At 37.4% G+C, this 15,679-nt stretch overlaps 1 protein-coding gene across 9 annotated transcripts in view; it reads right to left on the reverse strand.

Annotated features, from left to right (window-relative positions):
* Positions 1–241: 241 nt before the first annotated feature.
* The window catches only part of Usp28 (ubiquitin specific peptidase 28), a 65,519-nt gene continuing 50,081 nt past the window's right edge, over positions 242–15,679 (reverse strand). For 3 of the 9 annotated variants that reach the window (XM_047516862.1, XM_047516864.1, XM_047516861.1), the window contains 12 exons: positions 15,234–15,304; positions 13,307–13,535; positions 10,197–10,391; positions 9,501–9,640; positions 9,154–9,339; positions 7,675–7,770; positions 6,826–7,004; positions 6,630–6,708; positions 5,510–5,589; positions 4,736–4,859; positions 2,762–2,957; positions 242–1,462 (listed from right to left, as the gene is read on the reverse strand). In XM_047516862.1, the coding sequence (XP_047372818.1) occupies positions 1,287–1,462; positions 2,762–2,957; positions 4,736–4,859; positions 5,510–5,589; positions 6,630–6,708; positions 6,826–7,004; positions 7,675–7,770; positions 9,154–9,339; positions 9,501–9,640; positions 10,197–10,391; positions 13,307–13,535; positions 15,234–15,304 (1,751 nt within the window). In that variant the 3' untranslated portion in view covers positions 242–1,286. The remainder of the gene's footprint in view (positions 1,463–2,761; positions 2,958–4,735; positions 4,860–5,509; positions 5,590–6,629; positions 6,709–6,825; positions 7,005–7,674; positions 7,771–9,153; positions 9,340–9,500; positions 9,641–10,196; positions 10,392–13,306; positions 13,536–15,233; positions 15,305–15,679) is intronic. The other 6 variants (XM_047516870.1, XM_047516869.1, XM_047516868.1 and 3 more) reach the window with 3 other exon arrangements.

Here is a 15,679-nt window from a genome sequence, read left to right on the forward strand (position 1 = left end):
AAGGAAAAAAATTGTATTTTCATTCTATAACTTGACAAGTGAATATGCTTACATGTGATGCAAATGGGCAAATGACATGAGAAAGTGCCGCTCGGGAACTGACTACATTTGCTCTTTCAAATGCTGGCATCTTCTGACCCATCTGCCCTTTTCTTTTAAAGAAAAAAAATTGAAATGCTTACTGAGTTCATCCATTTCTCAAATGGAAACATGTATTTAAATAAGGGTCATACTGCACATCAAAGGTAAAACAAATACTTTTATTGCACATTTATAAAATCTGCATAGTTGTATTAAGTGTTCTTCCCTCCCATGATTCCTCCCCTAATCTTTAAAATTTGGTTAAAACATAATTACCAATTAGAAGTCCTTTAAAAACAGTTTTCTCTCTACATATACACATACATATATATATAGATAGATATTCTTTTTCTTTTTACAATTCCACATCCCTTGGATTTTAAAAGCAAAAAAAGAGAGGAATCAAAGTGTTCTACTGGGTAAGCAGTAGCCTTAGACAACTCTTCTTGACAATTTTCAGATACTAGAAAACTGTGCCTAAATGGTTAACAACTATTAAAATGCTATCTTTAGTGGAGCTTCACAATGCTATTCTGTCAAAGTCTTCAGTTGCTTTTCTTTCTTTCTCTCAGGACTAAGTATGAGGTTTTCTGGTTTATTTAAAAATATAAAAGAGAGAAGAAAGGAAGGAAAGGCAGTTTTCCTTTGACTTTTTGGCATCTTACTGCCATGTGACCTTGTATTCTACCTACATGTAAAACGACAGAGAGGTTCATCAGCACCCATTTTATCATCCCCTGTCAAAAGCCAAGCAACATTACTTCTCTCCTGTAATTCTGTAATTTAGCATTTTTAAATGTCATCTGGATTTGATAAAATAACTGGTAGCTATTCATTTGGTTCAGGTTCTGATGAATCACTCTTATTTCTGCTGTCAAAAATATTTAGGCCTGCAGGATAAAAAGGCAAGAGGCTTAGAAAAGCCCAAGCATTATGGTTCAAAGGCATTTCAGGTCTTCAGGCATAACTCAATACCTTAATACACTTGTTCCTGTCTTTTCTTAGTAAAATAGCTTTCATGATTCTGTACCTAAAAAGTGCAATTTTATCTTTAATCCTTCTTTAAATGCACAACATGGGTGGGGTGTGAAACCGAATCTTACTTGACCACCTAATCCCTTTCCCCAGGTGAACAGTGTGACAACAGACTGCTGTGCAACAGGTAGACAGCCAGAGACTAAGGTGAGCCTCAAACATACAGGAGATTATTTCACTGTCACAGTTGAAACTCCTTGAATCGATTCCATGACAGCTGCAAATCGGCTACAAAGGTCATAAGGAGAATTGGGTCGAATAGTTGGAGGCTCCTTTAAGACGATGATTTCTGTAGAAGGATCCAGAAGCCTAGGCAGAAACTCCCCCAAGCACAGCTGTAGATTTTCTGGGTAGGGAAAATGGATGGTTACACATAGAGTTAAATACATCTCAAAGTAAAAATTAATAAGCCTACAACTATATGGGAAGGTCTTCAGACAGCTCATTACCCAATCTCAAAGTTCAAAGCATTATGCTGGCAAGCTAACAACAAATGATTCCTTTAGGACAATCAGGAACAAGTATCTACCTGCCAAATATACCAAAGCTTTAGGTCACTGCTTGTAAGCTATGTGATACTGCCAGTCATAGCATGTGTTCACTTTATTGAGGACATGTCTTCTAATAAAGCATACTTTTAATATTTGAGGAAGAGGATATGATACTCTGTACCAAACAGATAATGGTACTATTTTCTTTCAAATGCTTAGAAATATACCATTGTGTATATGTGGCATTAAGTAAAGCTTAAAAATGGTCTAAATAAACTGAAAACATTAAAAGGAAATACATAGTAACAACTTATTACAGAATTCATCAATAAATACTACAAACTTGAATACTTGAACAAGTCACTGAAACATCTTTATATCAGTGAGAAACTAACAAAGATGATTTGTATCAGAATATATACTGACCGAGTGGGGGGGGGGGGGCAAGAATGGAGGAAGGAGGGACTGTATAGAGGGAAAAGAGGGGAGGGGTGGGGGGGGAAGGAAAAAAATAACAGAATGAATCAAACATCATTACTCTATGTAAATGTATGATTGCGCAAATGGTATGCTGTTACTCCATGTACAAACAGAAAAAACATGTATCCCATTTGTTTACAATAAAAATAAATTAAAAAAAAAAAAGAATATATACTGACCTTCCAAGACTACTGAACTCACCTAAAAATAATTAGCTTTGAGCTCTCTCCCCAAGAAGTTCTAGGTAAGCAAGGATGTTCTGTGTACTAATTAATCTTGAATTCATCACAGTTAATGATATTCTTATAACTTAAAGCCACAGGAAAATTTAGCAAATGCAACATCAAGTAATCACACTGCATAAAATCTTAAAATTTAAACCATAAAAAAAGTTCAGATGTGGGCAGATGACAGAATAATGGAAGTCTGACCAATCCAGAGAGCAGTGATTATAGAGGTGCTTCAGTAGTCACAGAGAAGGTAAGGGGAAGCTAAGATGAGTACAGCCCAGGCTCACGACTCTTATTTCCACACAGCAGATTCACTTAACTCACATACTGGTGAGTTCCCATGTCCTAAGAGGTTTGGACAACCAGTGCTAAAACCTGAGACCACTGTAATTTGTAGAATTCCTCAAACCACAGAAATTATTAGAAGTGCTAACAACAACATACCTGCAATATCTTGCCCAAGGTAAGAGCACCAATGGTTTCTCATGACCTCAATAGCATCCAAATCATCCTTGGAGATGTCATTATTAATGATAAGATGAATACAGGGAATTATCAATTCATTCATCACATTAATGCCTTCTGTTACAGAGTGGTCATCATTTGTTTCAAAGAGAGAAGCCGCTCTGGCGTTCAGCTCCTACAGATAAAATACAGAGTGGGGGGAGATAAAGTCTGAAAAAGATAAATATCTATTTAATAAGAGTTTAAAAAGTGGTTCCCACATTTTATTACACAATGGAAACACCTGGGGATCTTTAAAAAAAGAGACTAATGCCGCCAGGCACAGAAGCAGGTATATGCCTGTAATCCCAGCTACTGGGAAGGCTGAGATGAAGATCGCAAGTTTGAGCGCAACCTGGGCAACTGAACAAGATCCTGTTTCAAAATAAAATTTTAAAAGGCCAGAGATGTAGCTCTGTGGTAGAGCACCCCTGGGTTCAATCCCCAGTACTAGGACAAAGGGACCACTGATGCCTGGTTTCCAGGCCAAATATGCTGATTTCATTAGCGTGTAGATGACTGGAGCATTCGAATTTTATAAAAGTTCCTCAAGTGATTCTAATGCAACCTAGTTTGTGACCTGCTACCCTAAACTTACACATCAAGGTCATGGTTAATATCTGCTTATACAAAAAACCGAATTAATAGTTCTCAATCTCCACTGAGCATCAGAATCATCTGCAGAAGACACACAGATGCCCAGGTCCCCTCCCGAGAATTTTGGTTTAACTGTTTGGGGAGGGGCCTGATATGTAAGGGGTTGAAAGCCAGAGATGAAAAAGACTAAATCCCTGTTACTATGCTACTCTCTAAGCTGCAGAGGATATTCAAGATGTCAATCTGTATTTAGAGATTAATAAAAGCAATAAAAGCATGGCTCTAATAAAATTCAGATCTGTCACATGTACAGTGTCCCTTTTTCAAGTTTCAAAGTAGCCCTGCCACACTTATAACCGATACAGAAATCAAAGTATAAATCAGAAAATGAAACTGCTGAGATAACCATGTCATGATTTAGCATACTCCACTTGCTATTGACAAGACCAGGCAGTGGTAGGAATGATGGCCTACTCCTCTCAAGGGCAAATCTGCCGGGTATCAGGGAAAATGAACATGAGCACAATTGGAAAGGCAAGACCCTCTATTGTTCTCTGAAGGATAAGCATGGTTTACACTTTTGGGTAGGCAGAGGGATTAGGTCTGCCTTTCTGTGTTGCTGCCAAAGGCAAAACAGGCCAGAGTAGGTTCAGTCTTAACTAGTGTGTGACAACAATGCTAACATGACAGTAGGACCAATTCTTATGGTTCTTACCTTTGTTTTTTTTTTTTTAAAGTGGAGTTTCATATAAGTCCCTAAAGCTTTCATCTGTTAGTTTAGTACAGAACAGTAGAAAAAAATACCACAGTCCTTCAACACATGTTTACATATGCTCACTATCTGCCAGGATCCAAGGAAACAGCTCAATAAGAAAAGCCTCTCTGCTCAGTGAACTCACCATCTAGCAGGGAAGTAAGGCCATCAAAACCACAATGCAGGCACACAGGAAGGGCACAGAAAGGAATGGCTGGCTCTCATCTTAACTTCCCTTAGGGGTTGAAGAATGATATTCACTTAAGGTATTGTAAAAGAACCCATCCCAAAGTAAAACTGCTCACAAGAGTTGGGGGGGGGGGGCAAATCTGCTAGAGATAATTCTTTTTGTTGTTGTTGTTGATGGACTTTTATTTATTTATATGTGGTGTTGAGAATTGAACCCAGTACCTCACACATGCTAGGCAAGCACTCTACCATTGAGCTACAACCCTAGTCTGAGATAATTCTTTTAAGTTATATCTCACCATGATTCCAACAGTAGACATAAACACACATACACACACACACATACATCTTAAGGCTTCATAAACAGTACAAACCAGAAGGCATTTTCTTCGGTATAAAGCAATCACTGACTCCTTCACCCCCCTGCGGGGCCCCTTCATTAGCAGAGCAGCATTGCTCTGGTAGGCATACACCAGGTAGGACAATGCTTCTTGGTACCTTAGAAAGCAGGAGATAAAACCGCAGTTGAGTTTTCCTTCATCAAAATCTAGGGCTTAGACCTAACTGTTCCTTAATACGAGAATCTACTTGGTTGCAATTATGGAAAAATCTTAAAGATGGAGTCAGTTTGGCATACTGGGAACAGCCTTTGGGCCAAGAACCACAGCCATCTTCAGCTCTTTTAAAAATTTGTCAAGAAACCCAAGGTAAATCAGGAAACTTCTTTGGGCCTTAGTTTTTCCTCTTTCAAACCAAAGAAGGGAACTGGATGTTCACTGGGGCCCATGACAACTAAAAAAGTTTGTTTTCTGAGTACATTTTTATTTATCACAGAGAAAGTCTGGGGAGGTAGGAATGTGGTTCAATGGTACAGTACTTGCCTAGCATGCAGGAGGCCCTAGGTTCAATCCCCAACACCACCAAAACAGTCTGGCACCATGAATTGCTTTACTAGTAAATTTATGATTACTTGAAGAAGGAAATTAACTGTGATGTTCAGAGCAAAACTGAAGTGAAGCACTGGAAAAAGTGTAGCACCGTACTACTGTGTGACAAGGAAGGTGATGCATGGCTGTGACTCTTAGTATCCCTAAGTAAGCATCAGTAAGTAACAGTGTCCTGATCAATTTTTTAGGCTAACAACGTACTTTCCTTTTTGATAGAGCTCCAAGCCTGTTAGGAGATACACAGACACCTTTCGAAACAAACTATAATCTTCGTGCCACTTCTGAAAAGGAAGGACAGTCATTTTAATGATTTAATCTCAGTACTCTACTACTGCATTTCCCATAACTGAGTTTTAAATTCAGTACAAATATTTACTGAGCACATATGGCCAGGCCCCAAACAATAAATACAATTTTTAGATAAAATCCTATTCAAGGCTGGGCACAGTGGCACATGCTCAAAATCCCAGCTATTAAGGAGGCTGAGGCAGGAGAATTGCAAGTTTCACGAGAGCCTGGGCAACTCAGAGACACACTGTCTCAAAATTTAAAAATTTAAAAAAAGAACTGGGGGTATAGCTCAATGACAGAGCACACCTGGGTTCAATCCCTAGTACTGCAAAATAAATAAATAAACAAATAAAATAATAATAATAATAAAGAAAAAAGAGAAAACTATTTGACATTGAGAATAAGTCTACCATTGACCTTAGTTTCTAATGTTCTATTTCTTCCACTGAGGAGCAGAAATATTTCACATGAGCTTTAGAATTTACTCTCTGAATTTTCAACAGCTGTGTCAAAGTCATTCCGCTCTAGCTTACATCAACAACCTAAATCCTTACAAGACCATCCAGATATAGGGAGGATGGTAGCACAAGGCTGTTATATGCCACACAGAACCACTTCATGCTTAGTGTGGCAAGCATACCTTGGTGGTAGAACACAGTTTTACTTAGAATACAATGGCTTAAAAAAATTTATAGCTTATGTATTTTAATACATATTAGAAAACACTATCATTTTTTAAAAAACCCAAAAGTGTGATTTTAGGAATTTTATTACCTAGGATAAGGCTCAAGTAGGTACTTATAGGAAATGAAAATGTATCATTCTAACAGAAGCATGGATATAAAGAGACCTGCTATTCTGAGGGTAAGTAAAGACCATTTATCCATTCTTTCCTGGGGGAGGGGAGGGGATGGGACAGGAACAAGTCAGTCTGTGATAACACAAAATTGTTAATTTGGCCTCAGGTACCATTTGCATTCAGAATTAATAGTTTTACTTTATTTATGGGGGAAAAAAAAAAAGACTTTACCTTGTACTCATCCATGTTCATGTCATCAGGACCAATTTCCTTCAGTTTAGCCTGAGCCACCTTCATAATGCTGATTGATCTATGTGGGAGAAAGTTAAGCAAGTAATCAAAGGATGCCAGGTCAAATCTCTTCACAGAGAAATTAGTTCGGCCTGATCTAGATGGAGGCCAAATCACCTGAGTGTATCCTTCTCACCTTTCATCATAACTAAGATTTTTATCTGCAAACTGTTCCAAAAGGGTTCGTTCTACTACTCTTTTGGGTGCTTCATTTTGGAAAAAGTAGACAAGGACATGCTGAAGTCGAGGGTCACTGTGAGAGGTGGGTGTCTCTTTGGAAAGCTGATAGAGCCTGGAGTATTCTTCATGGAATGCCTATTAAAGACAAAATTAATAGTTAGAAAGGGGTACAATGTGGACTTCTGCACACAAATACTGATGCCCAAGGGCTGGAGGGTCTCATAACCCCATGATGATTCTACAGAATTCTTCTCACTGAGGAATTATGAAAGCAACTAGGGAATCTTTTAAGTTGTCCACATATTGTAAGGGATGAAACTCCCTAGCATTCTGGCACCACAAATTGTACTTATAAGAAATTCATTTTTACCAAGTTCTTAAAAAAAAATAAAAAATACTTAGTTGAATTTTTTTTTAGAAATCCATGCAAATGTAACTTAATTCAAGAATCTTAAATTTTATTCAAATGCCTTAAAAAGCCATAACATACTTTCTTACAATAAGGTCCCCAAATCACAAAGGCACAGAATCGCCCACACTTTAGTAATAGACATCGCTTAACAAAAGCAATAGCCCCTGTAGGCTAGTGTAACAGAGAGTGGCACTGCTAACAGGTTGAGTTAGTGCAAAGAGGAGAGAGCCAACATTATTATGGGACAGCTTGTTCATTAGCTGGACAGCAAAGGAAGCTTTGTATTTCACTTGAATGATGTATATTAAAAAAAAAAAAATTTCTCCACATTTATAGAGTTACTGCCCCAATATTATGATAGCTGGTTTAATTAATACAATTTTAAAAAGATACCTTAATAAGCCCTGCTTCAGACCCATCTCGGTCAAAGGTCTGACGGGCTTTAGCTATGGCCAGGATGACCCCTTGCATGGCAGGGCTCAGCATCACCTACCACAAGAGGGCACAAAACAGAGAGAAAAAGGAAAGAAAGGTTCAAAGAAGACTGTATGAAAGCTAGGTGAAGAGAGTGCTGAAGGAAAGTAGAGCAGTGTGCTCCTTGGCCAGCACTGACACAAGTTTCAAACCCTTATTCCTATGTGCATGCACAGCCTCTGCCCCTTATAGAACATCAACACCTTGCCCAAGTGAGCTATTCCTCTATTACACATTTCTAATTGAGCAAGATGAAGAAAGACATATTGTTTAAAATCATCTCCAACTTGGCACTGCTGAAGAATTGAATTAAACTATAGTTCTTGGGGGGAATTGTCTAGGACCCAAATTGTGATTTAGTTCTGTAACTTTGGGTATATAGCTTAAAGACACAAATATTTTAAAGTTTTAGTAGGACAAATGGCATATTAAAACAGTCTGGCAACTAAGAGCTATACAAACATGACTATTCAATGAAAACCTTCCAATGAGGATTCAGAAAAAACAAAACAAAACAAACAAAAAAAAAAAAAATCAAAAAACCCAAAAACACCCATAGGGGAAAAAAAAATCCCAGAAATCTAAGAGACAGGATTCATGACTGTTTTATATGTAGTTAAAATGAATACCTTGGGATTCTACAGTTGCTTAATAAAGATTTGCAAACAGTTTTCTTGATAAAAGAATTGAATGCAAAAACAACTTTAATCCAGATTTGTTTTGCTCATTGGACAAATTTCTTTTTTGAGGAAAAACAATGGACTAATATAAACACAAAAATTCCCTAGAAGGCAATTTTTGTTCATAGTACCAAAACAGGAATTAAATTCTACCTTTCTGAGTCATCTGGATTCTGAAATGGTTCCCCCAGGTATAATCCTGTATGAATATATATATATATATATATATATATATATATATATTCATGTATATATATATATATATATTCATGTATATATGTACACATACAGAGAAACAGTGCACAATAGAAACAAAATTTTCTTTTAAAAATTAGTAATTAAGGTCAAAACCACATAAGCCTTCTTGTTAATTATTTGATTCAATGAAAAATATTAGCTATATTTCCACTTTTTTTTTTCTTTTTGGTACCAGGGATTAAACCCAGAGGTGCTTAACCACTGAGCCACACCCCGTTTTTTTTGTTGTTGTTGTGGTTTTTTACTTTTTACTATGAGACAGGGTCTTAATAAGTTGCTTAGGGCTTCACTAAGTTGCTGAGACTAGCCCTGAATCTGTGATACTCCTGCTTCAGCCTCCTGAGCTGCTGGGATTTTAGGTGAGTGCCATCGCGCCTGGCTATCAGACACCTTTTGAGAGTATACGGTCACATAAGAAAGACTGACAACAAACAGCTAATTCCTACACTCATCTCTGTACCTCCTCATCATATCCATCTGCATCAGATCTAACCAGAATCCTTCCCACACTGGGAATTTCGACTTCAGAGACCTCAGAATTAGGCTGGACAGCAGACTTTGCATCATTAGCCTTTGGGGGTTGCTCTGACTGCTCTGCAAGGTTTGTTTCCTGGGGCATGGGCTTCTTGGGTTCAGCTTCCTTAAGCTGTGGCAGCAGAGTGGGAAAAAGAGTAAGAAAAAAACAGAAGAAATAAAGAGGGGTTGGTTAAATGCAGAAGAGATACAGAATAACAGAAATGTGAGAGAGCTGGCAATTACTGTTTAAAGTCAGACCCTCTTGAATCTTGACCTCCTCATCAGTCTCACCTCACTCAGTGCTGCTTCCACACCACTCTTCTCATAGGCATGTGCTGTGTTTGCAATGGCCTGGGCAGTTTGTTCCTTCACAATCACAGCATGCTCAGATGACAAGCAACGGGCCCCATGAGAAGAGGCTGCTGGAGGCTCTGACAAAGAATCACACAAAGACATTAGCTTCCACTGATAAAAAATGACTAGGATACTCTGATATCAGGTAAGCAGAATGGATACACAGTTTAATACACAACACCTCTAACACACCTTTTATAAAGAAACTAGCAATTACAAGAAATGGTTATTTCAGCAAGAACCCACTGATGATTCCGTAAAATTTACTGGGCTTCCAACTTTCTCATATTTCTTTATGCCTAGAAGGCTTCCCCCAAAATCCACCTGTTAGGAAGATTTCCTTTGGAGGACAGTTTTCAAGAAGTCTATCTATCAATCTATCACAGTTTCCCTCACAACCTGGGAAATTAGCAAAACTATACGCAAAAAGGATAGCAAGTCTTTTGGATATTATTTCTATTCATCATAAATCACATTCTAAAGTCACAATTTATTCTATCAGGTTATGCAATGCCAACTATAAATGAAACATTGTAAAGACAGAGGTATCACTTGGTCAGATGAGGTATATAGGGCTATCTGGTGTGCAGCTTACATGCTATTAGAACACAGACATAAGACCTTCTCAGATACCTTGTGAGGTAGAGAAGTCCTGTGATGTTGAGCTGGTGGAGGATTCCATTTGAGGAATTTTACAAGACTGCTCTTCTTCCCACTCTTCTACTTCCTGCTCAAACCTCCAGTTATCTTCCTGAATGTAATGCTTGAGTTCAACAGACAGTGCTTCCACTTCTTCTAACATCTGATCTGCTTCATTTGGGGCTGCCTCTGAGAAAAGCCAAAGACAGTTAAATGGAATGCCATCCAGAAAACATCCCTAAGAATCAAAAGTTCCTTTCCAGAAAGGAAGAAAGCAGAACATTTCATCTTTTGACTTGCCCCTAACTAAAAACCCACACATATGTATGTAATTAATCAAAAATACTGACAATACATCAAGAATACAAATAATAATAAATGCTGCAGAGAATGTGGAAAAAAAGGAACATCATTAAGCTGTTGGTGGGATTGTAAATTAGTACAACCACTATGTAAATCAGGATGGAGACTCCTCAAAAGACTAGGTATGGAACCACCATATGACCCAACTATACAACTCCTCGGTATTTATCCTAAAGAATTAAAGTCATCCTACTACAGTGATACATGTATACCCATGTTTGTAGCAGCACAACTCACAACAGTCAAACTATGGAACCAGTCTAGGTGCCTATCAATGGATGAATGGATAAGGAAAATGTGGTATATACACACAATGGAGTTTCACTCAGCCATAAAAAAAAAATGAAATTATGTCACATGCAGGAAAATGAATGGAACTAAACAACATTATGTTAAATGAAAGAAGTCAATCTCAGAAAGACAAGGATAGTTATGTTTTCTCTCATATGCACGAACTATAGAGGAAAAAGGAAAAGAAATGTTGGGGGTGGGGATCTCATGAAAACCAAAGGTTGATGAGTAACTGAGAAAAGGGGCGAGAGTAGGGGAAGAAGGGGGAAGTGCTGGGGAGTTATACTAGTCAAACTGCATTATTATACTATGTGCTTGTATGCTCATGTAACAACAAATCCCACCATTTATGTACAACTATAATGCACCAACAAAAAAATGTGGGTGGGATAAAAAAAGAAATACTGACAATATAAGGCCAAAAAACACAGCACATCACTAACAGTGCCTGGCATATTAGTAGGTAGGCACTTATTAAACACATGCTAAATGAATGAAGAAATGAATGACACAGTAAGGACTTGGAATCATGATCAATCACTGGGTATAACAAAGGTTTCTTGGAAATTAAAAAAAAGAAACCAATAGATACAATGGAAACATCAAGCTAAAAAGTTTTATCAGGTGAACCATTCATTGCACTTACTATTGATGAGAACAACCACCTACCTCAAGAGGGTTAAATATGAATTTCAAGGCATTACTATTTCCTCAAGTTTCACACAATCAAACTGCTATTAGAAAGAAATATGCAGCAATGGTTCAGTTGGCCTATAACATCTGGCTCATTAAAAGCTATGATGAGGGGCTGAGGTTGTGGCTCAGTGGTAGAGTGCTTGCCTATCGTGTGTGAAACACTGGGTTCAATACTCAGCACCACATAAAATAAATAAGATGGGGGTATTGTGTTCATCCAGAACTGAAAAAAAAGCTATCATGAAAAATTGCAAGCTTAACAAGGTCACATTAAATCTCTTTCTAATTCTGTGGCCAAACTGAAACAAAACCTATAGCAGAATAACACATTCCCTTACTGATTACGATTAACTAGCTTTTTCACTAAGCAAACAACAGTTTCTGCTTGCTTGTTTCTATAATATGAAAATGAACAATGCAAGGAATTGCAAAGCTCCTACACACAATCAATATCTAGCATAGTCATTTGCACAATAACTCCAACAAAAAGCTATTTGTTCCCTTACACTGTAAACATGTGATTCTGAAGACTGGTTATTACTAAATAAACATTCTCTTCATCCCATCTTCCTCCATCACACTAGCATATCAGAAAGATGATGCTGCCTGGACAAAATGCCTTACATGTTTTCTTACTTAGGCAACATAACAGAGTTTGAGTACTAAAAGAAAGAACTTCTCCCCACACTGCCCCACCCCTTTTTTTCTGTGGTGGTTCAGGGACTGAATCCAAGGCCTTGCACATGCTAGGCAAGCACTCTGAGCTACAAACCCCTGCCTTTTTATTTTATTTTGAGAAAGGGTTTTATTAAGTTACTCAGGCTTATTTCAAACATGCCATACTTCTGCCTCAGTCTCCCAGAAAAAGCCTTTTATTATATTACACATAAAATGCTGGTCATAAAGGCCACTCACAGAAGATGTGAAAGGAAGAGAGAGTAATATAAATTGAATTGGGAGTCAGATCTGAATTTAAATCTAGGGTCTGACATTTATTTAATGGCTACATGAATCTAAACAATTATAGACCCCCAGAAAGCTTGTTACCCAACTGGAAAATGAGAATCATAAGGATTCCATTCTACGTTCCATTTAGAGTTATAAGACATTATAGATATAAATTTGAAAGAATGTATTAAGTGATAATTATTACTGCTCTTGGTATTATGAGAAATGAGACTGTTTAGGAAAATATGCCTTTAAAATTTAGCTCTTCTCCAGGAGGTGCAAAAAAGTATGTGTAAGGGTAACACTAAAAAGACGGAGGGAACTAGAAATAATCTAAAAACTCTACCAATGAGAGGGTGATCAAATAAACTGTACTAGATGCAATGGAATTATTATGCAGTTGTGCAAAAGAATGAGGTTCTATTTATTAAACTATAGAGATCACAAAATACTCTATTAATGAAACAGGTGCAGAACTGAACAGAAAAATAACCCATGGCAGGTTCAATGAGGGAAAGAGGATAGATAAACAAAATCTAGCACACACACAGAACATTTCTTAAAGACTACATAGGAAATCTACACTGTATACTTGTTGGGGAGTGGGACTACTGGTCAAGGATGGAAGTAGGAAAGCAGATTCATTTTTTCCTTTTTATTCTCTTTTCAGTTTTTATCTTTTAAATGCATTATTACATAATAATAAATTATAGTTTAAATGTCTGCAAAAGAAATATGAGACCATCCCCCTCCCTGGGTGGTACAGATTTTCCCCAATCTTTGGGTTCTGTTAAAGATCTTTTTACCTGCATTAAAGTGGGGTAGCTTGTCATTAATATATATCAGACAGTAAGCACTAACATTTCTCAGGCCACCATAGGAATCTCTTTCAAGTTCTTCCCAGGAAGATTCAGTAACAGAGATATCATTGTACTTCAGCCAGATCTGCCGGGGTTGATTATAGATATAGGCCCAGTAGTGCCCAGCATTTGCTTGTCCTTCATGAACAAGAACTGCATGTAAGCGATAAGGCACCTGCAAATCAGAAAGGAAATTTCTCAGTCAGATTAAGCAAAGTAATCTGATAAAGTTTAGATTATTAAAATGCAAAACTGTTTCCAACTATCAGATAAACTAACAAAAATAGTCTTGGAATCTATCAAGTATACCTCAGTTCCAGAATCTTTAAAACCAGACAGTTGAATTAGATGACCTCTCTGAAAGCTCTTTAATTTTTAATTTGTTCTAATTAGTTATACATGACAATAGAATGCATTTTGACACATTGTACACAAATGGAACACAACTTCTCCTTCCTCTGGCTGACCATGGTACAGAGTCACATCAGTAGTGCAATCATACATGTATGTAGGGTAATAATGTCTGTCTCATTCCACCATCCTTCCCATCCCCACAACTGCCCTCCCTCTGAAAGCTCTTTTAACTCTAAACTACCATGATTATAGATCTAAAACCAAAGATAACCTAGGTTTATTTACCCTTCCAATTCAAAAGTCAGTTTATTTAAAGACAGAATAGCCTTAGCTATTCATATTGAGAAAATGTTTACCATATTTGGGACTTAAAAACAAATCCGGCAGCTATCTCATTCTATTCCTATTTTATTGGTACCAAAATTTAAGTTAGCATATTTCATTATAAATTAGTCACATGCTCCTTATATTTCTTCTTATGAATAAATACCACCTAAGCTCACTTGATTGTTTCAACATTTGAAAAGTATGTGTTTATTTTTTTTTTTCAATATGGAAAAAAACAGAGGAATACTTAAAGTATAAGGAAGTACTGGTGAAAGAAAGAAAAGTCAGTCATAGAATCAAATTAAACTTACACTTAATCAGTACCTTGACATGTTTTCATTGGTGGCGAAGATTTTGGACATAACACAAAAGAGACAACGGGGAAACCCCGAGATTCACATGGTACATTCCTGTTACGCAACAGAACTGGGCTCACTGCCGTTCTAGAAGCAGAGCTCTCCTCCTGCAGCCATTCTGCCCGTGGTCCATTCACACAGATGCCTCTGCAAGGCCATGCCCAGAATGCTATTCTGAACAAAAATTTGTGTGGACAATAAGAATTTCTGTCCTGCCTGGCTCCCATTTGGAGTTTAAGTTATTCAAGATATAAAGCTTGAAAGCACACTGCTATAAAAGGTTCTCAAAGGACCATGGCACTCTAAAAAGGATGGATAACTTGTCTCTAAGTCAGTTTTCCCCCACTGAACTCCTTAAATTACAATTTTGTGAGAAATGTTTATTAATTTTTTTTATAGCAAACCTTTCTACTAGATGAAAAAATACCACATGGCAGAATCAAAACAGGGATGTTTTAGGTTCTACTGCAGGTAAAAGATACATTGCTTTCATTGCTTTCTTCAGCCTAATCAAGGGAAACAGTATCTATCTTGTTCATTCTTTTTTTGGTGTGTGTGGTGCTGAGGACTGAACCTAGGGTACTCTATCACTAAGCCACATGCCCCATTCTTTTTATTTTTAGACAGCATCTTGCTAAGTTACCCAAGTGGGCCTAAAACTTGCAATCCTCCTGCCTCAGCCTCCTAAGTAGCAGGGATAATAGTTGTGTGCCACCACATTGGCTCAAGTTTATTCTTATCTCAGGGAAAATCCCATTTGGTTGCAGAGAGAAATATATTTTCTTGTATCTACCATTAGCACAGCCACGAATCTTTTCCCACCATTTTCATTCTACCTGACGAAGGAGAGGATCACAGTACATCTGCTCAATAGTATGGGTGGCGCTTGCAATACAATTCTTTAAATCTGTTAAAAAAAGAACACTTTGTTAAAATTACCTCATTCAGACAGTATTGCTTATCTATACATACAGTTCTTATGATTTCAATTTCCTGCTGTGAACCCAAAGTAGTATACAGTTTTAAAGCAGCTCATGTTTTCAGTTATGAAGGGTTTTTTAAATTAGTTTTTAAAATTAGCACCAATATTTCTTTTCTTTTGTTTAGTACTGAACCCAGGGGTGTTTAAACACTGAGCCACATTTTTTATTTTGAGACAGGGTCTTGCTAAGTTCCTGAGGACCTTACTAAGTCACTATGATTGGCCTTAAACTTGCACCCTCCTGCCTCAGCCTCCCCAGCACTGGGATTACAGATGTATGCCACTGTAATCCAAGCACTT

Source organism: Sciurus carolinensis, chromosome 11, assembly GCF_902686445.1.
Source record: "Sciurus carolinensis chromosome 11, mSciCar1.2, whole genome shotgun sequence".
Taxonomy (NCBI): domain Eukaryota; kingdom Metazoa; phylum Chordata; class Mammalia; order Rodentia; family Sciuridae; genus Sciurus; species Sciurus carolinensis.